The 26,122-nt window shown below is 42.0% G+C and overlaps 1 protein-coding gene across 3 annotated transcripts in view; it reads right to left on the reverse strand.

Moving 5' to 3' along the window:
* cux2b (cut-like homeobox 2b) overlaps nt 1–26,122 on the reverse strand; it is a 223,514-nt gene that overhangs the window by 24,569 nt on the left and 172,823 nt on the right. For all 3 annotated transcript variants that reach the window (XM_080739266.1, XM_080739265.1, XM_080739267.1), the window contains exons 5-8: nt 13,242–13,382; nt 9,879–10,038; nt 5,415–5,491; nt 4,727–4,793 (exon numbers count right to left, since the gene is read on the reverse strand). In XM_080739266.1, the coding sequence (XP_080595392.1) occupies nt 4,727–4,793; nt 5,415–5,491; nt 9,879–10,038; nt 13,242–13,382 (445 nt within the window). The remainder of the gene's footprint in view (nt 1–4,726; nt 4,794–5,414; nt 5,492–9,878; nt 10,039–13,241; nt 13,383–26,122) is intronic.

Raw genomic sequence — 26,122 nt, forward strand, 5'->3', positions numbered from 1 at the left:
GTGCACACACACAAAGCAACAAGGGTCAGTGAAGACATAGTAAGCTACTCACAATGCCTCACTCCTTATATTATTATTATTTGTTAACATTTAGTCTCCAATAACCATTTTATATTTTGCATTATAAATTATATTTGACAAAACTGCAATAGCAACATTCTGCACAAATGATGCAACAGCACACAAGTACTGCTGCCACAGCGTCCCGCAATCATGTCTTTTTTTGGGGGGGGATTTGAATTGATTACAGCTGAGGTCCTGTACAATTCTCACCCGATCAGACACTCATAGACCACTGCAGCAAACATCATATATCACACACACACACACACACACACACACACACACACACACACACACACACACACACACACACACACACACACACACACACACACACACACACACACACACACACACACACACACACACACACACACACACACACACACACACACACACACACACACACACACACGACTAGGAGACCCAATACATGCTCCCCTAATATTTTATTGAAAAGACAACATAAATACCCAAGTCAAATCCTATAGATTCAGAAAAGCTCTTCAGTCAACTATACAGTACATACATCATGTTATACATGTTGGCAGGGAATCTGATAGAGGAAGGTGAAAATAATACATATAAGGCGAGCAGATGGCTAGCCTAATTCCCTATGTGCAGAACTCTTTTGAGACCGAACCCCAACTTGCCAACATACATACATCTCACAATCACAGAAGTCTAATTTAAATAGCTGCTCAGCAAGATTATTCATGAGGTTTGTTTGAAGTTCAACAGATTCGTTTTGGCACACGTGGGACCCCGGTTTTCAAAAGGTAGAGAGGGAGGAATTAACAAGGAGGGTGATGCTGATTTAAATATGCACATAGATTTCTTGAAGTTACAGGACAAAGAAATACATTTCTCTACAAAGTGTTGAAAGGACATTATACTGTATATATTTTTACATCCCTATCAAACAAATCTTTGTTCCAACTGTCTCTTTTCTTACATATTTAGCACCAAACTGTTTCTTTAACCTCGTTTAGGTCTGCATGTAGGGCTGTCACAAATTCACAATTATGACATTTTACATGACGATTAATTGTCACTCAAATAATTGTGATTAACGATTTAGTTGTGTTTCTGTCGTTGACAATTACATTTCTGTTTGGCTTGTAGGCTTTGAAGTTGCACATGGCAGATATGACACATACTGTAACAACTTTCTACTTAAAAAAGAACATTGATAGTTGAAATAGCTGATCTACAAGCCCTTAAAGTGATCCCTGACTAATACGACAAATATGCCTTAATACATTATAATTGTCCTCTATAACTACAATGTAAAATTTAAAACACCTCAATTATTTTATTTCTTCTAGAAATAGCTAATCTTTCACTCAATAGGGGAAATGCCCGTCGCAAGTTGATGATGTCATAAATGTCAAGTGTGATCTATCCCTATGGAATTAATGGCATGCATGTGAAAATAAAAACAAACTTAATACTTCCTATGGTTAATATGAGCATCAAATCAATATTTCAAATGTGTTTGTGTTTTTTTTTTTTTGCACATGCATGCCATAAAAATGACACATGACATTTATGACATCATCAACTTGCGACAGGCATTTCCCCTACTGAGTGAAAGATTAGCTATTTCTAGAAGAAATAAAATATTTAAGGTGTTTTTAATTTTACAAGGTAGTTATAGAGGACAATTATAATGTTTTAAGACATATTTGTCGTATTAGTCAGGGATCACTTTAAAAAAGAACATTGAGAGCTTGTACATCTGCTATTTCCACTATTTCTGAAAAAGTTTGTAAATGTATGAACATTTTTCAACATTCACTATTATGTGACAGCCCTATCTGCATCCATAACTAAAATGACAATGATTTTTTTTCTACTCAAGTATTCAGCATACTTCCGCTGTATTTCTTATACGGTAAAATGTACGATCAATTGCATACTGTAAATGCCTCGAGCTAAAAAGTGCTTCCTATATACCTACCTGGCATTAATTAGCACCGATATTGTATAGCGGACATCAGCTATATCGTTTTCCGAGGGTCTCCGCCATATCCAGGCCCTATCAATAAGCCCAGGATAGATGGCGCTCTACTGACAGCAAAAAAAACGTAACAGGTGTCACCTCCACGTTTAATGAACTTGTGCCGGACGGAAAATGTTTTATATTGATTACCTGCTCGCCTACTCAAGCCGGGGCAGACAAATAGTCTTTCTTATCAACATTGAGGAAACAGTCAGTGAGAGTAATAGAGGCAGGCTCTGGGGTTCCACGGGCGCAGGGTCAAGGAGGGATAACCGTGCGGCCAGGAGGGCTCAGCGTGTGTGCATGTGTGTGTGTGTGTGTGTGTGTGTGTGTGTGTGTGTGTGTGTGTGTGTGTGTGTGTGTGTGTGTGTGTGTGTGTGTGTGTGTGTCAGTGTTGATTTCGTCGACTAAAACTATGACGAAAATGTTTGTCGACTGCGTTTTTTTCACTGATGAAAACTAAATAAAAACGAAAAATAAAAACTAAGCTATGGTGACTAAAACCAAGACTATAACAATTTCGTCAACAAAATAAAAACTAGACTAAAACATTAGGGAGGGACTAGTGGAGGAGAAAGTCATTTTATGTTTGGTTTCTCTCAGGTGTTGTGTGCTGAAAATATATGAGATACTCGAATGACAAAGCAATAATATATGCATTGTGGCCCTCTGGAGTGAAGGTGGAAATATAGTGGCCCTCTCCATCATCAAAGTTGCCCACCCCTGCTCTAAACAAACAGAGATGGTCTTTTTGAACTGCCGGCATACATGAAAAGGTATATGGGGCCAAAACTGAACAACGCATCTAATCCGACAAAATGGATGGCGCTGGGTCCTGGAAACATCAGTTCAATTGCGCCATGGATTAAGCCTGGGAGAAAATCCATTAGCAGGGCGTCTCACTGCGCTCCGGGGCACAACCCAAACAAAAGGAGTGTTTACTTTGAATGTCTATCGACATCCTTCATAGAAGCTCAGATTCATTTCAGGCCGCGTGCTGCTGGATACATTGCTGCTCAAAGACCCAGGACAAGGTAGAGTGTTTTCTGAAGCAATCTTTAAATGGAGCAGTTCTTCTTGAGGGCTGTCGAGGCCCAGCTGCCAGCGCAGGCAAACACACAGACCTCTCTCATCGACTTGCATTAGTAGCTGAGTCACTCTCGTTCTCTTTGCTTCCACGATGGCATGCCTTTAGCTTTACATTTGGGATTCTTACACACATGTACAATTGGTTGTTCCAACTTATATTTTTCTACAATACACACACGCAAGCTGCATAGCTGAGGTCCCGACAGTATAGCAGAGGTCCCGACCTCTTAAGTTGCTCCCATTGACAGTCCAATCTGAATGTATTAAACAACGAACTCACCAATATTGCACCTCCACTGACAGCTTGGGTTGTCCTAGTAGTCAGGGAATTTTAATAAAAACCTGGGAATGAATTCCTCACCAAACAATTTCTTCACCAATGTGTTCGTAAAGGTGTCTAGTAACATATCTAACAAAGATTGAAATTCAACATACCTAGCAAAATGTTTGACAGCTAGGGTAATTCTGGGTCTCATTCACTGTACTATAAGGGGAAAAATAACTCCCAAAAATATGTTTTAAGTGGGATGTGAGGGTTTTAACTAGGTGTTTTTAATTATTCTGAATGCATTGCAAACATTTGTTTTGCACGAAAAACATTCATTGGGCCAAAAACAGACACAAAAAAAACGATGGTTTAGTGATGAGTCGTCACTTTTCACAAGGTGTATGGGGGGTCCATTTTTGGCACAAGGAATGTTTTTCGTGCAAAACAAATACTTGCAATGGATTCAGAATAATTAAAAACACCTAGTTAGACCCCTCACATCCTACTTAAAGCATTTTTTTGGGAGTGATTTTTTGTAAAACTTAAAACACAGCAAAAAATGAGAATCATGGCTGCAGTTTATTGACAGAAAGTTAACATGACAATGGTGGACTAATGTGAAACTAAGGCTTTTACAGAGACAAACAGCAGAGCCAAAACTGTCAGTGGAGGTGCTTTTTATGCTCGTTTTCTTTCCCTAAAATATATGATACATTGCAATGAAGCCCTTCATTTCTTGCTTTGTAGCATGCTTTTATTGATTTATTTCTCATAGTGTTTAATGTGATTAACCGTGAATGGTGTTTGTTGTTGTTAACTTGTGTGTGACTTTGCACAGCCAACAACTGTGCACCAACTCCTTGTAGGTGAAGAGAGAGAGAAAACCAGGTGCTCTTTCGAGAATATGAATAGTAAAAACAAGTCAATATGGTGCTCTTGGATCGACGGGATCAATTCATCAAAAATAAAAAGGTGATCCAGGCACTCAGAAGTTTAGAAAGGGAGGAACAACCTTTATTTCATTATTCTAAAAAGCCGACATGTTTCGACCAGAAACTGGTCATCATCTGGGCATACGAATGCCCTGATGATGACCAGTTTCTGGTCGGTTGTTCCTTTTTAAACTTCTGAGTGCCTGGATAACCTTTTTCTTTTTGATCCTTGTAGGTGAAGTTGTGTTTCATCATGGCCAACCTACACCTCAAATCAGGAATGAATTGCATGTTCTCTGTCCTCCTCCATGAGAATGCATTTGAACAACAAGTAAAGACACAGCGGAGTAAACAGAGGGAGATTCTTACTTGTTGGTCATCTCCTGGTTGTATTTACACCGCAGGTCCAGAAGTTCTGCCTGTGCAGTGTTCAGAGCTGTTGAGGACACAGGAGGAAGTGACATGTGAATTTTGGGGGTGGGGGAAAGACATTAATTTTGACCTTAAAGCTACAATACCATTTTTTGGACTATCTAAGTCATACATGGGCAACTGGCAGCCCGGGGGCCACATGCGGCCCCCACCTTCGCTTAATGCGGCCCGCAGGTTAATACCGGAATACTGATATATTATTGAATTCAGCTGTTACAATTACAACCATGATCTGTTTTCATTCCGTCAGTCTATATTAGTAGCTTATGACTAGTATAGTAGTATTCAAATGTATATTTTTTTTTATGTCCAATGTAGATATTTGTATTTAGGTTCATAGAGTCAACATGAATATATAACTAAATGTGTTTGAAATTAAATCAAAATGTTACATTTCAGGATTGCAATTAAAAAATAACAATATTCAGGATTCCAATTCAAAAGAAGTAAAAATAGCAGAGCTTGGCGTCTTACTGGTACAATACGTTTCAGAAAGGTAGGAAAGAAATCCAGTGTGTGTGAGCCAACGCATGGTAGGGTTACAATATGTCAAAAGGGAGAACCAGACTGACATTATTGCCGGCTGGTTATTTAAAAAGCTCAGTTAATGCACAGCCTTGCTTACATGAATGCAGAACCTTGATCCTCTCTTCTGCCTCCGACAGCCTGTCAGCCAGGCGGACATCTGTGTCCTCCTCCTCCCTGGGAGAAGATAGTCTGTGTCAGTTCATTCATGTCCACACACACAGTACAATCAACTTGGATGTAGCATTCCTAGAAAATACAGTAGGACTGTAATGGAAATAAGCATGTGACTTTAATCAACTCCTGTGTATTGTATTTGGAAAAATTCTAAAATGTCCAATGAACTAAATTGAATTAAATGAATGAAAACTTTGAATGAGCAGGTTGATTCAATTGTACAGTTTATTAGATATGCCTCATTCACATACAGAAAAGCCAAGCTGATGGTTGGCTTGGTGATTCAATGTAATCTCTATGCAAACCAGCTTTAAAAATGTCCAAGCTTTTTTTCAAGCATGGACATTTTAAAAGCTGGTTTGCATAGAGATTACATTGAATTACTAAGACAACCATCAGCTTGGCTTCTCTCAGTGTGAATGCAGCATAAGATTTATTTCGGGGGGGAGAGAGACGGGGAGTGACATGTGGCAAAGGTTGTCAGGATCGGGATTCGAACCCGCAACATGCTGTCAGGCATTAGAGCCTATACAGTATGTGGTATCAAGTAACAGTTTTTGATGGTCCATATTCCTATATTGTTATTGCGACCGTAAGGGAGCAGTTTACTATGAAAACCTCCACCGGCCGTCCGTCCGTCACACGTCACACCTTTGCCCTGCTCATATCTCCGCATCAGTATGACATCACACCACATGTGTACACAAACCTTTGTGTACGTTGCTGTGGCAACAGTCTGTTGTTGCTGGTTTGTTAGTGTACGTTAGCAACCACCTTAGCAAACATGGTTTTACCCTAGCAACCAACTGTTTACCCTAGCAACTAACTGTTTACCATAGCAACCATGTTTTTTTACCCTAGCAACCAACTGTTTACCATAGCAACCAGATACGCAGAGCAGGGATCTCCATATATGGGCATAAACAGGTGACATCACACTGATGTCAGATACTCAGAGCAGGGATTTCTCCATAATATATGGGCATAAAAGGGATTCTGTTAGGGATCTCCATATATGGGCATAAAAGGGATTCTGTTAGGGATCTCCATATATGGGCATACAAGGGATTCTGTTAGGGATCTCCATATATGGGCATAAAAGGGATTCTGTTAGGGATCTCCATATATGGGCATAAAAGGGATTCTGTTAGGGATCTCCATATATGGGCATAAAAGGGATTCTGTTATCTCCATATATGGGCATAAAAGGGATTCTGTTAGGGATCTCCATATATGGGCATAATATATGGGCATAAAAGGGATTCTGTTAGCTGTTAGTGATCTCCATATATGGGCATAAAAGGGATGCTGTTAGGGATCTCCATATATGGGCATAAAAGGGATTCTGTTAGGGATCTCCATATATGGGCATGAAAGGGATTCTGTTAGGGATCTCCATATATGGGCATAAAAGGGATTGTATCCCAGATGATGCCCTGTTAGGAGATCCACACTAACAGAATCCATATATGGTCCTACCGACAGCTGCTATAAGCCAACCCTGGCGATAAGGTCTGAGTCGAAGAAATGCTTCTTTCCTGGCAAGAATTGCCCCTTTATACTGTAGGGCTCGTTTGTGTATTGTATGACATCACGCCACATCATCGGCTGAGGACTGTGTGATGTCATCATATCTCCATATATGGAGACATAAGTTTCTCATGCCCAAATATGGGCTGGTGAGGTCAGACTTAGTGTGATGCGTAGGTTATCTCCATATATGGAGATTCAACTTCAATGAGTAACCATGGCAAACTGTCAACTGCCCGTATGTCTTGATAATTGGTAAAACAAACTTTTGGCCTATTTGTGGAGATAAGCGACCAACGGTCGCTTATCTCCCGATTAGGGAGTCTTACTGGTAATATGAAACTATGCAAATGGTAACAATGGTATTAGTGGTTAAAGTAGAGTCGGGCAGCGGTGGATTAATGCAAGGATTTGAAGTGCTGCAGCGCTGGGCACCAATGTCGGGGGAGCACCAAATGGCAGGGCAAAAAGATAAAAAAAAGACTATAATATCAGGTAAAGAGAGCAGAAATATTGAAACAATGCCTGCTTGAGAAGTGGTAAAACAGTGAAACGCTTCGGCAGTCAGCCCCACGAAGACCCCTGGCGTCGGGTAGAGATGAGTAAAGGTGATGCAAGCTGATACTATGTATGGAAAGATGGCAGTAAAGTAGTAGGTGAGATTTCCAGCCCAAGTTTGAGTGTGTACCCATTCAGAACGGGTACACACTATTGTGTATTATTATTTTATGCTTTAACTACTGAAAACTAGCAGATATACAAGCTCACAGCGCGGTGTGAGCTTGTATATCTGCTATTTTTGAAAAATTATGAAAATTTGAATTCTGACCCGATTCTATAAGTGTCTTTTGAATCCTTCTAAGATTTATTTGAAAAACCTATGTTTCTATGTCAGCAATCTGGCCAGCCATCGTCAAAGAAAAGGTCCTTTTCACTTCACTGGAGCTCAGTTAGTCTGTTCTTGAGAGACTATGTCAGGTTCTCAAACCTTTTCATGTGAAGGACCCCCATCTCAAAATATTTAGTTCCAGGGACCACCCAGAAGCAAAATTTGAGTGTTTGAAATGTTTGCTTTGAAAATGCATATATTCAAAGATTTGCACACATTTTTACGACTTTTTCAAAAATAGCAGATCTACAAGCTCGCAGCGCGGCACTCGGTGCCGCACTGTGAGCTTGTATATCTGCTATTTTTCACTGGTTAAAGCATTCAATAATTCTAGGCCTAAATGGGTTAAGGCAGAAGAGAAAGGACGAATAATCTTAAATCCTAACAGATTCCAGCAGATCCAGGTTCCAGCAGCTCCGTTGCTTGGATCCCTACAAACATTAATATAAATACAACAGAATATCGTCGTTGTCGAGTGGAAACCTTGTATGTCCAAAACTGTTTGTTTTGTATTTATCATTTTAGAAATGATTTAAACTAGTGAAAACAGACGATCTACAAGCACACAACGCCTCGCACCGCGAGGCGTTGTGTGCTTGTAGATCTGCTGTTTTCACAACTTTTGTGCGATTGTATGATGAAGCAGGGCTTTGCTTTGCGAAAAAAATTACAAATTTGAAACTTGGAGATACAAGGTTTCTGCCCGACAGCGACGATATACTGTTTTCTACTGAAATGACCAAAACTGTACTGAACTGAGCTGGGCTGAACCGAACTGTTGAGCTAATCTGTGCCAAGATAAACTATACCGCTAAAGGGCTACCCTGTGTGTTAAAAAGTGACACCAAGTAGTCCTGACAAAGGATTTTGTATGTCGTCGTTGTCGGGTGGAAACCTTGTATGTCCGAAACCTTCCTTTTTTTGGTTATTTTAAAAACGATTTAAAAAGTAGTGAACATAGCCGATCTACAAGCAAGCACACAACGCTTCATTGTACTTGTAGATCGGCTATTTTCACTACTTTTGTGCGACACTTTTGTATGATGAAGGGCTTTTCATTTACGAAAAAAAATTGAAACATGGAATTGTGGTATAGAAGTGACTCCCCAACTTGTATGTGCATTGTGGAGGAAATGTATGTAATGGAGAGATTTACACATAGACTCAGGATACAGGAAGAGTTGTTTCTTGAAAAATGGGAGAAACGGACTGAATACACAACCCGGAAGAATGACACCACGGAGGATGGAAATGGACTGTAATATGATGATGAAAATTATGTAAAATGTTGACCCTGTGAATATTATGCGCATGTGACAAAATAAAAGTTACGTTAAAAAAAATGTTTTTAAACATGGAGATACAAGGTTTCTGCCTGATAGTGATGATATTAGGAGTGAGAATGCGTTGGCTTATCAGGCAAGTTCAAAAGAGAGAGACGTGGTTCTCAGTAGGGCATTCACGAATAGTGATTTTTAGTATTCGAATTATTCGACCTCAAAGTATTCGAATAGTTGAATATTCGACAGGACTGGCCAAACGGTCAAATATTAAGTAAGCAAGAGGCGGACATTGTGAAAATAGCAGATCTTCATGCTCACAACGCCTCGCAACATTATATTTGCGGAACCGAGTCACATTAAATGTAATACCTACAATTCCAAGTGCTTGTCAGGGTGGGGGTCCCCAGTTCATATATGTTTATTTTGGGGGTCACGGCCTAAAAAGGTTTGAGAACCCCTGGTATAGAGCATTAACAAATTCATCCACCAGGGGTATTGACAACTCATTCTTATGACTTCCTATCTAGCCAAGCTTCATAAACTACATATTTTTTAAAGAGAAAACAAACAAAAAAATAATAATAATAAGCGAATATTCGACTTCGGTTAACAACGTTGAATAGTGACTTTGATACGCGAATATTGGAATATTTGATGAATGCCCTATAGTTCTCAGTCTCCTCACCCATCAGACTGGTCCTGGTGGTTCTGCTGTGGGGAACCCGGAGCCCTCAGAGCTGATGTGCTGTTGGGTGTCATTATGCTGGCTGGGAGCTTGGACACCTGGGCCTCTTGTGAGACTTCTGCTGATGTTCCCGATGCTCCGGCCCCCTGCTCTGTGGACTCTGTGTGAAGGAAACCAAGAGTCAATTCAATTCAATTCAATAGGCCCTATGCAAAGCAGCCATTTTGGAGATAAGTTGGATGGTCTTCTCACTTCCTTCAAAGGTGTTACCAATGATACTAATGAAGGCTCTGTTCCATTTCATGTTGCACAGTGGTTCTCAAACCTTTTACGCCTGCATTTGGTTCCATTTGAACACTCTCAGAGTAACACCTTTTAAGGGGTCATTTGAAACCCCCAAGGAAGCACAAGGGTCCCTGGGCCACACTTTGAGACCCACTGGTGTAGCAGTGTGTTTCTAGTGAGCCAACATGCACAATATCAGCACCCTGACTCTGTTTGAGCAGAATGGAACAGAGCCTTCATTAGTATTATTGGTAACACCTCTGAAGGAAGTGAGAAGACCATCCAACTTCTAGCCAAAATGGCTTCTGTGCATAGAGCCTATTCAATTCAAAGGAGCTTTATTGGCATGAGAAAACATACTGTATGTTGTTTACATTGCCAAAGCAAGTGTCAAAAATACAATAAAAACAGGTGAAAAGGGGGAACATAAACATACAGTTGGGAGCTCAGTAGTGATGCGTCGTTCATGAATCACAAGAACGAATCGTGGACGATTCGTTCGCTTCCTTAAACTGTTACATTCACGCTTTCGTTCATACGCTAAGTGGTTGTCATTCCTAGAGATACGTTGTGTACTTTTTGGCCAATGTTTGACCACTTTTTATATAGTTTGTTGTTACTTTTGATGCAGTAAATGGTCTTTTTTCTTGAGGTCTATAGTCAACTTTTTCATTGTAGGGCCGACACTTTGTTTACATCCTAGTCTGCTTTCCCACTTTACTTTGACCTGTTCGATTATCCCCATGACTATTCTGTATTCATCATTCTCCTTAATTTGTACCAGACACATGGTCATGCTACAAACAGTTTGAGTTCTAGTATGCTAGCTATCTGTATTAGAAGAGTTTGCTTAACATTGTGATCCCATTATGTTCATTTACCTTTCATCCTTTATCCAGTTTGCAAATGACATGTACAGTACAATTGTTTGGTTTATAACATGGTTTTATTTTACATCATTGCTAACTAACACACTTACTTCCTGTTGGTTCGCTAAAAGAGTCACACCTGCCTGCACTGCTCATTATATAGGGTGGGTAAGGTAATTGGGTCATACCATGGGCCAGGGGTGTGTGCCTTTTTCAGTTTAAAGTGTTTATTGTATGAGAAGAATTGTGATGCTAAGAAACATGATTAATACTTATTGCTAATTATTATGTGTTCTGGAATGTTTTCTTAGTTTGGTTCCTTTGAGTTAAAGGTGAAGGTTAATATATATTGTTTAAGGGGAGTTGGTTTCATCCAACATGGGAGTGGTCCCACGCTATTTGAGTTCTGGAAGCTGTATTTCATTCAGTCTTTGTCTCTGCACCAGAGAGGAGGGGGCCAATGCTCTGGGAGCTTTTGTCCCTTAAACAGTATGGAAGTCTGTTAGTACTTATACAGCTTGCCTGATTTAAGGTATTTCGGTGCTTTAGGCATTGTTTGTTATTTTCGTTTTTGTCTAATTTCTATTTTTTCAACTTTACATTTTTGAACTTGCAAGAAGAAAATAAAAAATCTTCATTTTTGGAACTTTGGTTTTGTCAAATTCTGAACACCTTGCCCTCACCAAACAAACTCTTTTACAAACACACGGGTGACTAACAGGTCATTTTGACCGATTTGAGATCGCAAAGTGCAATAACTCTACCCGTGAAGGTCTCAGAAATGTCCCCTTCCATGACTTTTCCTAAATACTCAAGACATGTTCTCGTTTTTTTCCCCCTTCTGAAACGTTTCCTAAGTATGAAATAATATACCATTATACCACTCTGACTGTTAGTTATGGGTCATAAAGACGGGTCTCACCCATTCCTCTCCCTCCCAGAAGCAAGGAGAGAATTTCACACCTTTTGCGCTCCCCATTTGAGAGGTCAATTGAAATGCTAATTCACATTTGGAAGACAATAGAACCCCCGCTGGCAGCAGGGGAGGAGGTGTTGCTCTCCTGGGCCAAAAGGGAGAGAATTTACCTGTCAATTTGACTGATAAATGCAGTCAGAGTGGAAGGGATTTTTATTTTCAGTCACCCGAGTGTTAAAAGTCCTTAAATTGTGACTTCACTGTCTGCGGCACAGTGGTTAAGAAACACTGCTTTAGGCCACCACTGCTCCTGCAACAGCACATCATTGTGATGTTAAATTACAGTATTACATGAGCAGACACAGGAGGACCTTATGGAAATGGAGCCCCTTGTCTGGCAATATTGATGCAATACTCTACCTATCAGGTTGCATCATCTCATGTCTGAATGCGTTATTTGTTCTCCGCAACACGCGAGCTGGTATTTCCAAGGTTAACACTCAAAAGGTGTTGTCCTTGTGTGTGTTTTTATGAAGCGTTTTCTCCGTAGCAAGGAGATAAGAGCTGCCAGGTGCACGGTGCAGGACCGCACACAGAGTCAAGCGCCACTTAACGCATTCAGAACGGGTACACATTTATTGCGTATTATTATTTTATGCTTTAACTATTGAAAAATAGCAGATATACAAGCTCACAGCGCGGCACCGAGTGCCGCGCTGCGAGCTTGTAGATCTGCTATTTTTGAAAAATCATGAAAATTTGAATTTTGATCCGATTCTATAAGTGTCTTTTGAATCCTTCTAAGGTTTAAAAAAAAACATGTTTCTATGTCAGCAATCTGGCCAAATCATCATCATTCATCGTCAAAGAAAAGGTCCTTTTCACTTAACTGGAGCTCAGTTAGTCTGTTCTTGAGAGACTACTATGTCAGTGGTTCTCAAACATTTTCATGTGAAGGACCCCCAAAATGACATGGATTTGGCCACGGACCCCCAATCTCAAAATATTTAGTTCCAGGGACCACCCAGAAGCAAAATTTGAGTTACAAATGTTCGCTTTAAAAAATACATATATTCAAAGATTTGCACACATCTTCACAACTTTTTCAAAAATAGCAGATCTACAAGCTCGCAGCGCGGCACTCGGTGCCGCGCTGTGAGCTTGTATATCTGCTATTTTTCAATAGTTAAAGCATTCAATAATTCTTCTAGGCCCTAAATGGGTTAATCTGTGCCTCGGGAAGGAGGAGGGGAAAAAAAGACTGTCGATGGCGTGTACGGTTTGTGAGCTGACCTGTCTTTTCAAGGCACTCCAGGTGTTTCCTCCAGTAGCCAGTGATTTCTCGCACCAGGGCCTCGCTGTCAGGGGCCAAACTCTGCATCTGCTGGAGCCTCTCCTCCAGGGTGTGTGTGGCCTCCAGCACAGGAGCCGGGTCTGTGAACACACACACACACACACACACACACACACACACATACGCACGCACGCATGCACACGCACGCACATACAAACACACACACACACACACACACACGTCAAGAAATATCTAGCCTATAAATGTGCACACATGCACGGTTAGGGATGGGACGGTATGAAAATGTCACATCACGATTATTGTGACAAAAGAAATCGCAATTGGGGCGCCCGCTGGCCTAGTGGTAAAGGCGCAAACCACATACTAGGCTATGATGCCTGCTGGCGTCGCCGGGTCGATTCCCGATCCGGACGACCTTTGCCACATGTCATTCCCCATCTCTCTCCCCATTTCCTGTCAGTCTACTATCCTATCAAATAAAGGCATAAAAAAGCTAAAAAAGAAATTAAAAAAAAGAAATCGCGATTTACGATATTATCGCGATAATCAAAAGCCATTATCCTGGGGCGGAACGTTTGCCAAAAAATAGCAGATCTACAAGCTCACAACGCGACGTGTTGAAAAAAGACTGTGAAAAAAGACTGTGTGAAAAAAGACTGTATCAACTATGTATCAAGTATGTAAATTATAAGTACCTTTTAACAAAAAATTATAGAGGGTTTAAGTGGTGCCGGTGATGCAGCTCGGCAAATAAAAGGTGAATTGATCCCAGTGCATGACGGAGGACGATATCACGAGAAATTAAATCTCCGCGATACGATTATCGTGTTTTTCATCACGATAAACGATAATATCGCTTATCGTCCCATCCCTATGCACGGTACAGTAGTAGATTTACACGTTCACAGAGAAGAAGAAATAAAGATTTGTAGAGTGTGCTTCTCAAAAGGAAAAGTTATACACTGCAAGTGTTCTGTTCTCTCTGTGTGTGTGTGTGTGTGTGTGTGTGTGTGTGTGTGTGTGTGTGTGTGTGTGTGTGTGTGTGTGTGTGTGTGTGTGTGTGTGTGTGTGTGTGTGTGTGTGTGTGTGTGTGTGTGTGTGTGTGTGCGTGCGTGCGTGTGTGTGTGAGTACATGTGTGCGTGCGTGCTAAGTAAAGCACATTACAGAGGTTTCCAGTGTGCCAGTATCAACAGTAGCAGACTATTCCGCCGAGACTCGGTTCCAAAGAGTGACTCTTCCAACTCCCTCCCCTGCCGAGGCTTTGCCTTTGAAAATCTCACATAGGCTGGACCTAATGACACCATGTGCAGTTCCCGTCCCTTCAAATGTACCCAGATCAAATCTAATGAGTCCTCTTTCTTGCATGCTGATAAATGACAGCGGAAAACACAAAGAGAGATTGCCACGGAAATAATATGACAGGGACTTAAGTCCCAAAGTATACACCTAGGTAAATCCAACAAAGTACGGGAAAAAGTCAGCTCCTGAAAAGGGAAGAAGGAGAGCGAGAGAGAGAGAGAGAGAGAGAGAGAGAGAGAAGAAGCGGGATTCTTTAGCACAACAGAGGAGCTGTTTTGCAATGCATGCGCGGCAGCACTAGGGCCCATGGGGCCAACTAGGAGGCTGTTTCTCAGCTAACAAGTCTCCTCTGTATCATTTGATCATTTAAATTATTATGCCAGGAATCCTCAGGAGGCAGGCTCGGCACTCCACATCACAGGGCTGTTTTTAATCTTTTCCCTTTTCCTACCCCCCCCCCCCCCCCCCCTCCTTACGCCCCCCCCACCCGAAAAGTTCAACAGCTCAGAGAGAGAGAGAGAGAAGTGCTCCTGTTGTGTACCTGCCTGCCGAACACCAAAGGAGGTGACTTCTTAGTGCCAAAGCACAGAGAGGGGGACTCGGGGGAGCTGCTTGACAAGGAGGGGGGGGGGGGGGGGGAGCCACCATGTGCACGTGTGTTCTCACAGACACACATACACACACACGCGCGCACAGGGGCGTCACACCCTGGGTACAAGGATTCACTGCGGGCCCGCCCCATGAATTTTAACTATTGAAAAATAGCAGATATACAAGCTCACAGTGTGGCACCGAGTGCCTATATAGCAATAAATAAATCTATATAGCAATAAAGAAACCTAAAGAAACCTATATGTTTCCATATCAATGGTGCTCAAACTTTTTCATGTGAAGGACCCCCAAGATGTTATGTATTTGGCCACGGACCCCCATCTCAAAATATTTAGTTCCAGCGACCCCCCCCCCCCCCCCCCCCCAGAAGCAAAATTTGAGTTACAAATGTTCGATTAAAAAATACATAATTCAAAGATTTTTTCACATTTTCACGACTTAAAAATAGCAGATCTGCAAGCTCGCAGCGTGGCACTCGGTGCCGCGCTGTGAGCTTGTATATCTGCTATTTTTCAACAGCTAAACTTACTAGGGCCCCTCCACCTTGGGCCCTAGTAACTCAGTCCCACTTTCCCCCCCGCTTGTGACGCCCCTGCACACGCACACACACATACACACGCGCGCGCGCACACACAGCAGCCCTTCAAAACTCTTAAAGACGGGGGAAATCGCTGCTTTGCTGCACAAACTTTACTCCCGCGGCTTTCATCCCGCTCATCTTAAGACTTCTTCTGTGCAGAAGCCGATCAGATTCCCGTCGCGAGTGAGTGTGGGGCACTGACTGAAGAGACTTTTCACTGATGAAGTTGAAACCCGCCGACCACTGAACTTTGCCAGACGCCGCAGAGAGACTACGACATCTCAGCCAGAAGGGCAACAGTAATACACACATATCCAAGACATGTAAAAAAAATATGTATAAACACACACACACACAAACACAACTTGTAAAATATGCAATTTGTTGAAATACTCGCCAATGCGTTGCTGCACATTGCCGTATCTGCATTTTCATCAGAAAGGGGGAAAAAAACACACACAAAAAAACTTTTGGGGCGATAACTGATTGAACTATTTTTTCCCAGGACCGTTTACAGTCAAACGCAGTCTACACTCATTGTTACACCAGCTCTGGAGATATTGCATCAGTCACAAGGGACATCACCATTAAGAGCACAGCTCTTCTAAGACAAACAGGATGACTTAAAGCGCAGCTATTCCATCGACCCACTGTCACAGAAATCACTTTATCAGCCTCTTTCCCATATATCCTTTCAACTTTTAATGATCAAAGGACAGAGATTATAGTAAGGGATCTCTCACACATGGACAAGCCGGGATTATCAATCAGTGACAGGGGAGTAAAGAAAAGTCAAATTTAAAGTGAAGGGATATAAGTTAATCCATTTAGAACGGGTACACATTTTGTGTATCATTATTTTATGCTTTAACTATTGAAAAATAGCAGATATACAAGCTCACAGCGCGGCACCGAGTGCCGCGCTGCGAGCTTGTAGATCTGCTATTTCTGAAAAATCGGGAAAATTTGAATTTTGACCCGATTCTATAAGTGTCTTTTGAATCCTTCTAAGGTTTTTTGAAAAACCGATGTTTCTATGTCAGCGATCTGGTAAGCCATCGTCAAAGAAAAGGTCCTTTTCACTTAACTGGAGCTCAGTTAGTCTGTTCTTGAGAGACTACTATGTCAGTGGTTCTCAAACGTTTTCATGTGAAGGACCCCCAAAATGATATTTATTTGGCCACGGACCCCCATCTCAAAATATTTTGTTCCAGGGACCACCCAGAAACAAAATTTGAGTTACAAACGTTCGCTTCGAAAATACACATATTCAAAGATTTGCACACATTTTCACGACTTTTTCAAAAATAGCAGATCTACAAGCTCGCAGCGCGGCACTCGGTGCCGCGCTGTGAGCTTGTACATCTGCTATTTTTCACTGGTTAAAGCAGGCCTAAATGGGTTTAAGTCTGTATACAAAATTAACCCCGTCAAAGAGGAGCAGCGGGGTTACTCCCCGATGGCCCGGGATCTACAGTTATTGAGGTTGAGTCAAGAAAGAGTGCTGATACCTACGGAGGATTGTGCTCCTAATTGATGTAGCTAATAGGCATCGCTGGCAAATTATTTTCCAGGGCAACGCTCAACACTCAAACGGAACATTCAACACACCAAAAACAGATAGAGCTAGCTAGGTAAGTAGGTACGGTACCGGTAGGTAGGTAGGTGGGTGGGTTATGTTATGTATGTACCGTATGTATGTATGGTGGGTAGTTAGTTAGGTAGGTACTGTACATTGCGAACAGTACAACTTTGTTTTTTTACAACAAGGGTTCATATTTTAGATTGTAATTAGAAAAAAGTAAAGGTGAGTCTTAAACTGTTTTTATTTACTTCGTTCAATCGTCTTAGCAGGGTAACGCTCAACACTCAAACGGAAAATTCAACGAACCAAAAACAGATAGAGCTAGGTACTACTATGTCAGTGGTTCTCAAACCTTTTCATGTGAAGGACCCCCAAAATGACATTTATTTAGCCACGGACCCCCATCTAAAAATATTTCATTCCAGGGTCCACCCAGAAGCAAAATTTGAGTTACAAACGTTCGCTTTGAAAATACATATATTCAAAGATAGGTAGGTACTGTAAGTAGGTAGGTAGGTAGGTAGGTAGGTAGGTAGGTAGGTAGGTAGGTAGGTAGGTACAGTAGGTAGGTAGGTAGGTAGGTAGGTAGGTGGGTGGGTGGGTAAATTGCGAAACATTAAAGGACAACTTTGTTTTTTTACAACAAGGGTTCATATTTTAGATTGTAATTAGAGAAAAGTAAAGGTGAGTCTTGAACTGTTTTCATTTACTTCGTTCAATCGTTTTAGCACGTTTAGCGATCTTGATTTCAGTGGATGGGGCATGCGTGCAAGTCACATCTGTCCATGAAAGATTGCAGTGCATCTTGGGAATGGGCTTATTGTGTGTAAAAAGACATATTTAGCCACTTCCCCCATTCCCCCAGCCACTGAAATCAAACCCATTAAAATCTCTAAAACAATAGAAAGGAGTAAATGAAAACATTGTAACACTCATCTTTTATTTTCTTTAATTCTAAAATATGGACCCTTGTTGTAAAAAAAACAAAGTTGTCCTTTAAGTGGGACATATTAAACAATAAACATATACACATAAACATCTGATAAGAAGTTTAAGTGCAGTTGTGGACTCTGCACTAAACTGAGGAAATACTTATTGACTGATTGACTGATGACTGTGCTAAGTTGATAATCAACGTGAATCAAGATTACCCCTTTTCCATACATTACACAAACTTCCACTATGTTCCATTCTTTCTTTGCGCAGTCAGTCTTGCAACGTGGGCAGCATAACCCTCCTCCCAACCAACCAACCGTAAAAACTCTCCAACCAGTCCATGTCAAGCGTCCAGTGCTCATAATCTTCAACTGATCAGTGTTGATTTTGTCGACTAAAACTATGACGAAAAATGTTTGTCGACTGCGTTTTCTTCACTGACGAAAACGAAATAAAAACGAAATAAAAAGTAAGCTGTGGTGACTGAAACTAAGACTAAATGTATTCGTCAACAAAATAAAAACTAGACTGAAACGTTAGGGAGGGACTATAGTGGAGAAGAGAGTCATTTATGTTTGGTTGCTCTCAGGTGTTGCGTGCTGAAAATAGCAGATCTACAAGCTCACAACGCGTTACGCTGCGACGCGTTGTGAGCTTGTAGATCTGCTATTTTCAGCGCACATATTTTCGGCACACAACCAAGAGTAAAATCAGTCATTACGATGCCATCAAGGCCTGCCAAAATACATTTCAGTTGACTAAATCAACTGTAGATTTTGTCGCCTAAAATCTTATGATATTTAGTGGACTAAAATTAGACCAAAACTAATACTTTTCAGGTGACTAAATTAAACGACTAAAACTAAATGACATTTTATTCAAAAGACTATGACTAAAACTAAATCAAAACTTGCTGTCAAAAACAACACTGCTCTCCTGAACAAGACACAGAACATGCGCGACCTACAGTATAGTGCAATCTACACTAGTGAGTGAGTCACATCACTCTGCGCGTGCAAATAAAGAGTTAATTTTTTAATTCGGCCCTTATCTTAATTATGGCTGATTGGACGTCTACGCAGAGGTCGGCGATAACGGATCACGGAACAGCACCTCGTTGAGGCTAATAAATCACCGGACATTTAATCCATTCAGAACGGGTACACATTATAGTGTATTATTATTTTATGCTTTAACTACTGAAAAATAGCAGATCTGCTATTTTTGAAAAAATCATGAAAATTAGAATTTTGACCTGATTCTATAAGTGTCTTTTGAATCCTTCTAAGATTTTTTGAAAACCATATGTTTCTATGTCAGCAATCTGGCCAGCCATCGTCAAAGAAAAGGTCCTTTTCACTTAACTGGAGCTCAGTTAGTCTGTTCTTGAGAGACTACTATGTCAGTGGTTCTCAAACCTTTTCATGTGAAGGACCCCCAAAATGACATTTATTTAGCCACGGACCCCCATCTAAAAATATTTCATTCCAGGGTCCACCCAGAAGCAAAATTTGAGTTACAAACGTTAGCTTAAAAAATACATATATTCAAATTTTTTCACGGCTTTTCAAAAATAGCAGATCTATCTGCTATTTTTCAATAGTTAAAGCATAAAATAAAGATACACAAAATGTGTACCCGTTCTAAATGCGTTAATACATCATATTCATCCCGTGAAACACAGGTCCGTCTCCACATGAATCAAAGTGACTGGGTGGAGACGTGGCTGAGCGGAGAGGATGAGGAGGGTTCAAGGAAGGTCATTCTGGACAAACTTCACATCTGTCCACTTGCGATGATGAGCAGTCATCCAAGCCAGGTCCCCCTGGCATTAGAAATCCAACTCAATTAGTCACACAAGCTGGAATAGTTTGACCAATGTTAACTTATTTAGGACGGGATCCCCTTTTGGGGTTCTTGTTGCTGTGTGTACAGCAGTGGTTCCCAAACTTTTCAGGCCGAGACCTTCTTTAACTAGTTAAAACAGCAGATCTACAAGTAGATCAGCTGTTTTCACTACTTCTGTGCGACGGCCTTGTACGATGAAGCAGGGCTTTACTTTGCGAAAGAACGTACACATTTGAAACTTGGATATACAAGGTTTCCACCTGACAACGACGATATACATATATATATATATACAGAGTATATATATATTTAAATGTAGGAAACTACATTTTAAGGGACCCATAATGTGTCCACGACCCACAAATGGGTCCCGACCCAGTGTTTGGGAACCAATGATGTACTGTCTGTATATACTATTGCAACATATTTTTGAATCATTATTTTATATTTTTGAACAAATATCTTTTCGGAAAACTTGGGTCAGGTTTTTGAAGGCGTCTTTAGAATCACCCTCAGTCCTAAATGGCTTAATAATGGTAAAGCCTTACACTACGGTCTTTTGTAGAAACCGAATTACTGTACATTGAGATTGGAGTTTCATCATCTTTGGCCAAGAGTTCACACCATACTGCGCTGTGCTTGCTTTTGGCCGATGGGCCGGTGTTTCTCTGCTATTGCTCATCTCTCGGCAGGGGGCAGTGCTGTGAGCTAGGGAACCTTCAACCTATAGACAGCATGGTGGGTGCTACACCAAAGACTCTCCAAGTCCAAAGTCCAAACCAGGAGCGCTGTACCGGTAATGTACGTATGCCTGTCATGGAAGCCAGTGTTGTTTTTGAAAGCAAATTTTGACAGTCTTTTGAATAAAATGTCTTTTAGTTTTAGTCATAATTTAGTCACCTGAAAAGTTTTAGTTTTAGTCTAATTTTAGTCGACTAAATATCATACGATTTTAGGCGACTAAATCTACAGTTGATTTAGTCAACTGAAATGCATTTTGGCAGGCCTTGCCAAAATACGCAGCATTGTAGTAAAATAAAAACTAGACTAAAACGTTAGGGAGGGACTAGTGGAGAGAGTCGTTTTATGTTTGGTTGATCTTAGGAGTTGCGTGCTGAAAATAGAAGATCTACAAGCTTGTAGATCTTCTATTTTCACACGCAACCAGTTGTAAAATCAGCCACTACAATGCGGTGCCATGGCATTGGTCCGAATGTTCATTAGTCAGAAGGTTCATTAGTCCGAATTTCTTAAGAATACTATGCCTAACTCTAACCCTAACCCTAACCTCAGTAACCCTAACTAAATTCGGACTAATGAACCTTCGGACTAATGAACCTTTGGACTTATCGGCAGCCCCCGAAATTGTCAATATATTTATTCTTAGCTTTAGTCAGCGCAGCTTATGTTTTATTTAGTTTTTATTCCGTTTTCGTCAGTGAAGAAAACGCCGTCGACAATCATTTTTCGTCATAGTTTTAGTCGACGAAATCAACACTGATAGACAGTCCATGGTGGGTGCTACACCGAAGCCTCTCCAAACCAGGAGCGCTGTACCGGTATATGTACGTATGCCTGTCATGGAAGCAACAGAGGGGAGAGAGAGAGAGTGGACAGGTTCGGGATGCGCGTCTAGGTGGGTGGGTGGGGGGGTTGCGCGGCAAGACAAGCAGGTGTGTCGGGGCGGTCCGTCTTGGCCCTGTCAGCGATACACCATCATTAGGCGGTGTGGGCTCAGCAGGGCGCACCATTACGTCTCCCTGGGCCCTGTGTAATTACGCTCTGACATAATTAACCCAGCAAGCCCATTAGCCAAGCACTAGCTGGCTGGAGAGAGAGAGAGAGAGAGAGGAATGAGAAAGAGAGAGAGGGAGAGAGGAAAAAAACCCTGCTATAATTATTTGTTGTGCGCATGTTAATGAGGCCAGCTGTGTTCCCATCATACAACACGAACAAATTAATTTACAAGGCTGTGCTTCAAGGTTTTTTCTTTTCATTCAAAACAGACTTGTTTTTTTTCCCCTCCCTCCTCCTCACTCCCCTTCTCTGAGTGGACTTCAAGGTCCATAAACAGCTTCTGCTTCTGCTGCAACAAACAGTAACAATGTTGTAATATTGTTGTCATGGACTAAAAAACTAGGTTGATATAACAATACGTCCTAAGGAGGACTTGATATCCAGCGAGCAGAGAAACGAAGCTTCTTCTCGCTTTACCTTGATGTGGAGAAAGGAGGAGGGGGGGGCAGAGAGAGGGGCCAAGTGAAGAAAACGCAACTTGTGTGAAGTCAAGTGCGGTGGCTTTGATACTGTCTAGTGTAATATCCAGGGGTGTCACACCAAATTCTGGGCCCTGGGTACAAGGATTCACTGCGGGCCCCCCATGAACTATTGAAAAATAGCAGATATACAAGCTGCGAGCTTGTATATCTGCTATTTTTGAAAAATTGTGAAAATGTGTGCAAGAAAGTTACGTATGTTTCCATGTCAGTGGTGCTCAAACTTTTTCATGTCAAGGACCCCCAAGATGATATGTATTTGGCCACGGACCCCCATCTCAAAATATTTAGTTCCAGGGAACAAAACAAAGTTGAAAGACACATTTATGAACATACTTCTTTTGCTTCAGTTCTATATCTGTGTCTCACTGACTGAAGGACACAAGCACTGCATGAGAGTGGAGACAAGAGATAAGTAGCAAAAAAGGATGACACCAGAAAGAAAGTTAGGAGAGAAATCATGAAAAAAAATGACCTACTTCTCATTTTGACTGAAAAGCGTTTCGGAGGAGAACAATACGAAGAGTTTAATTACAAAATAAGGCATCCACCATTAGACAAAAAACATTTCAGAAAACTGCTGACGCCTTTGAAGTATAGTTTGTAGTGCGTTGTGGATTACTTTTACATTCATCGCTCCTCTTTAGACCTGCGCTTACGAAATAAATAATTACGTTTTTGGGGATATAATCACTGTGATTTTCAAACGTTGACTGATTAAATACACGTGGCACATCTTTAACAAAAAAATGATTCATTTAGACCATGAAATCCCTCATTTAGATCAATTTATAGGCTTCACATTAATTTCAGTCCCATCATCAGATTTCGTCCACTCTCTGATGCAACGCACGCTCGCACTCATGCGCACGCCACGCACATACATCGCGCACACGCGCACTTGCTCTCTTTTAAGAGCACACTCCGCCTCGGTCCCTGTGGGGTCTCCTTGCTCCACAGGGACCAGTTGGAGAGGCCCGGCTCTTTTATGAACATAATGCATTATTAAGCACCTCAAACATCTCCTGGGCCTTTGTTTATTACTGCTCTTATTAATCACTTGTGCATAATCTCCACATCCCGCCCAGAGAGCTTTCATTCTCCGTCAGCTCCTTCTTTTTTTTTTTTTTTTTTTTTTACTGTTCTCATCTCGGATAGACGCGAGCCACAAGCGCACACGGGGCCATGGGTGTCACAGGGGGGGGGGGGGGGGGGAGTGGGACTGAGTTACTAGGGCCCAAGGTGGAGGGGCCGTAGTAACTTTAGCTATTGAAAAATAGCAGATATACAAGCTCACAGCTTGGAGATCTGCTATTTTTGAAAAGTCGTGAAAATGAGTGAAAATCTTTGAATATACGTATTTTTTTAAACAGGGGGGTCCCTAGAACTAAATATTTTGAGATGGGGGTCCATGGCCAAATACATATCATCTTGGGGGTCCTTGACATGAAAAGGTTTTAGCACCACTGACATGGAAACATTGTTCAGTTTCTTGCACACATTTTCACGATTTTTCAAAAATAGCAGGATATACGAGCTTGTATATCTGCTATTTTTCAATAGCTAACATTCATGGGGGGGGCCCGCAGTGAATCCTCGTACCCAGGGCCCAGAGTTGTGGTGTGACACCCCTGCGCGGGGCATGATGCAACGCAACACAGCACTCCCCTTCCCTTTGCATCTCATCTCTTGACCATAGGTGCTCAGGCTGCGCAATGATAATAAAACCAGCTCTACGATGCCTCGCAGGCTTTCGCTCCCCCTGCCGAATGCCCCTGTAAAAGAGACAAGCAGGGAAGAACTTCTCTTTATGCATTCGAATGAAGCTGAATCGCTAAGGTCAGTGCACGCTGTTTGTTCAGATCTCCCCGCAGCAGCCCACAGGAAAATGTCCGACGTTAATGTGTTTGACTTCGCAGACACTGTTTGTCACCCGTCATAACAAAATACACAGTATGATGATATGATCATCTGATAATATTGCAGGATGATGCTAAACAAATGAGACAAAACCAAATGTGTGTGTGCGTGCGTGTCGTCACTGTCGGGCAGAAACCTTGTATCTCCAAGTTTCAAATTTGTATGTTTTTTTCGTGAATTAAAACCCTGCTTCATCAGACAAGGCCGTCGCACAAAAGTAGTGAAAACAGCCGATCTACAAGCACACAACGCCTCGCGGTGCGAGGCGTTGTGTGCTTGTAGATCGGCTGTTTTCACTAGTTTAATTCATTTTTTTACAAAAATACAAAACAAACGGTTTTGGACATACAAGGTTTCCACCCGACAACGACGATATGTGTGCTTGTGTCCGGTATGTGCAGTCCTCGGCAGTACCGGTGATCCACCACTAGCAAGCGCTGTTGCCACAATTGGATCACACACGTACACGCGCACACACACACACACAGCGACCTGCCGCGGGCCCCAGCACACACTTTGAGGGCTCTATTCTGAGCAGCATCTCCACGCGCACACTCGCGGTGAGCTCCTCGCTCAGATGAAAGGATCCGCGTTCTAAAGGCGAAGGAGAGCGGGGCGAGGGTATGGCGGGGAGAGTGGCGGGGTGGGCCGGATCCTGAGGGAGGAGTGTGTGTGTGTGTGCGTGTAAGTGTGCGTGTGTGTGTGTGTGTGTACTGAAGAGGAAGACGAGGAAGAGCAAACACCTGGAGCGTCAGACCCGGGGCTACGCCCCTGGCGACAGGGCTCCCGCTCCCCTCGCGGAGGCGGCAAACGAACGCGCCGACGTTCAAACGCACCTCGCAGTCGGAGAAACGCGCCGACGCCAAAACACCAGGGAGAGAGAGAGGTGGCGGATTGGCAGACGAGAGAGGAGAGCGCAGGGACGTGCAGAGAATGTTAGAGAGGCAGGGGCTGACATTTCTAAAAGGGCCTTTTAGTGAAAATATCAAAAATAGCAGACCTCCAAGCTCACAAGCTATTTTCGGTGCTTGTTACCACACTGAACTAAGCATAATCTATTTATTTCACCATAGTAAAAACTGCATTCATGGTCTGGAGAGGGCACTTTTTACAGACGGATAAAAGGGCAGGGGCTCAAGCCACCTTTGATGTCTATGTGTGCACGTGCCTGGGAGAGCGTGAGACAGGGAGAAGCGAGACTGGCACTGTTGCTGTTGTTTCGTTCTGAATGGGTTTTCTTTTTGTTTGTTTGTTCGTTTTTACATTCAGCAATCAGGAGGTGTGAACAGATATCTGAACGGATAAAACAGGCGCCTTCCCAAGCCACAGATTGGTAGTAGTAATAATGCAAAGCACGGGAAGATGCCAGAAACATGTGTATGTGGCAAGTCAAAATATAGGCATTCTAATGAAACACAATTCACGATGGATTCACATGTGGCCTGAGGGGCCCAATAAAAGTAATCAGGAAAAAGTACATTTCTTTCTACAGAGTAAAATCCGGCAAAACAGTCGCCACAGAATGTTTTTTTTTCTCTTTTTTTTTTGCCATGTTTCTGCAAACCACGGATATGTTGAATCTAATTGCAACCGTCAGGGAGCAGTTTACTATGAAAACCTCCACCGGCCGTCCGTCCGTCCGTCTGTCACACGTCACACGTCACACCTTTGCCCTGCTCATATCTCCGCATCAGTATGACATCACACCACATGTGTACACAAACCTTTGTGTACGTTGCTGTGGCAACAGTCTGTTGTTGCTGGTCTGTTAGTGTACGTTAGCAACCACCTTAGCAACCATG

Source organism: Nannobrachium achirus (assembly GCF_963921795.1).
Source record: "Nannobrachium achirus genome assembly, chromosome: 12".
Lineage (NCBI taxonomy): Eukaryota > Metazoa > Chordata > Actinopteri > Myctophiformes > Myctophidae > Nannobrachium > Nannobrachium achirus.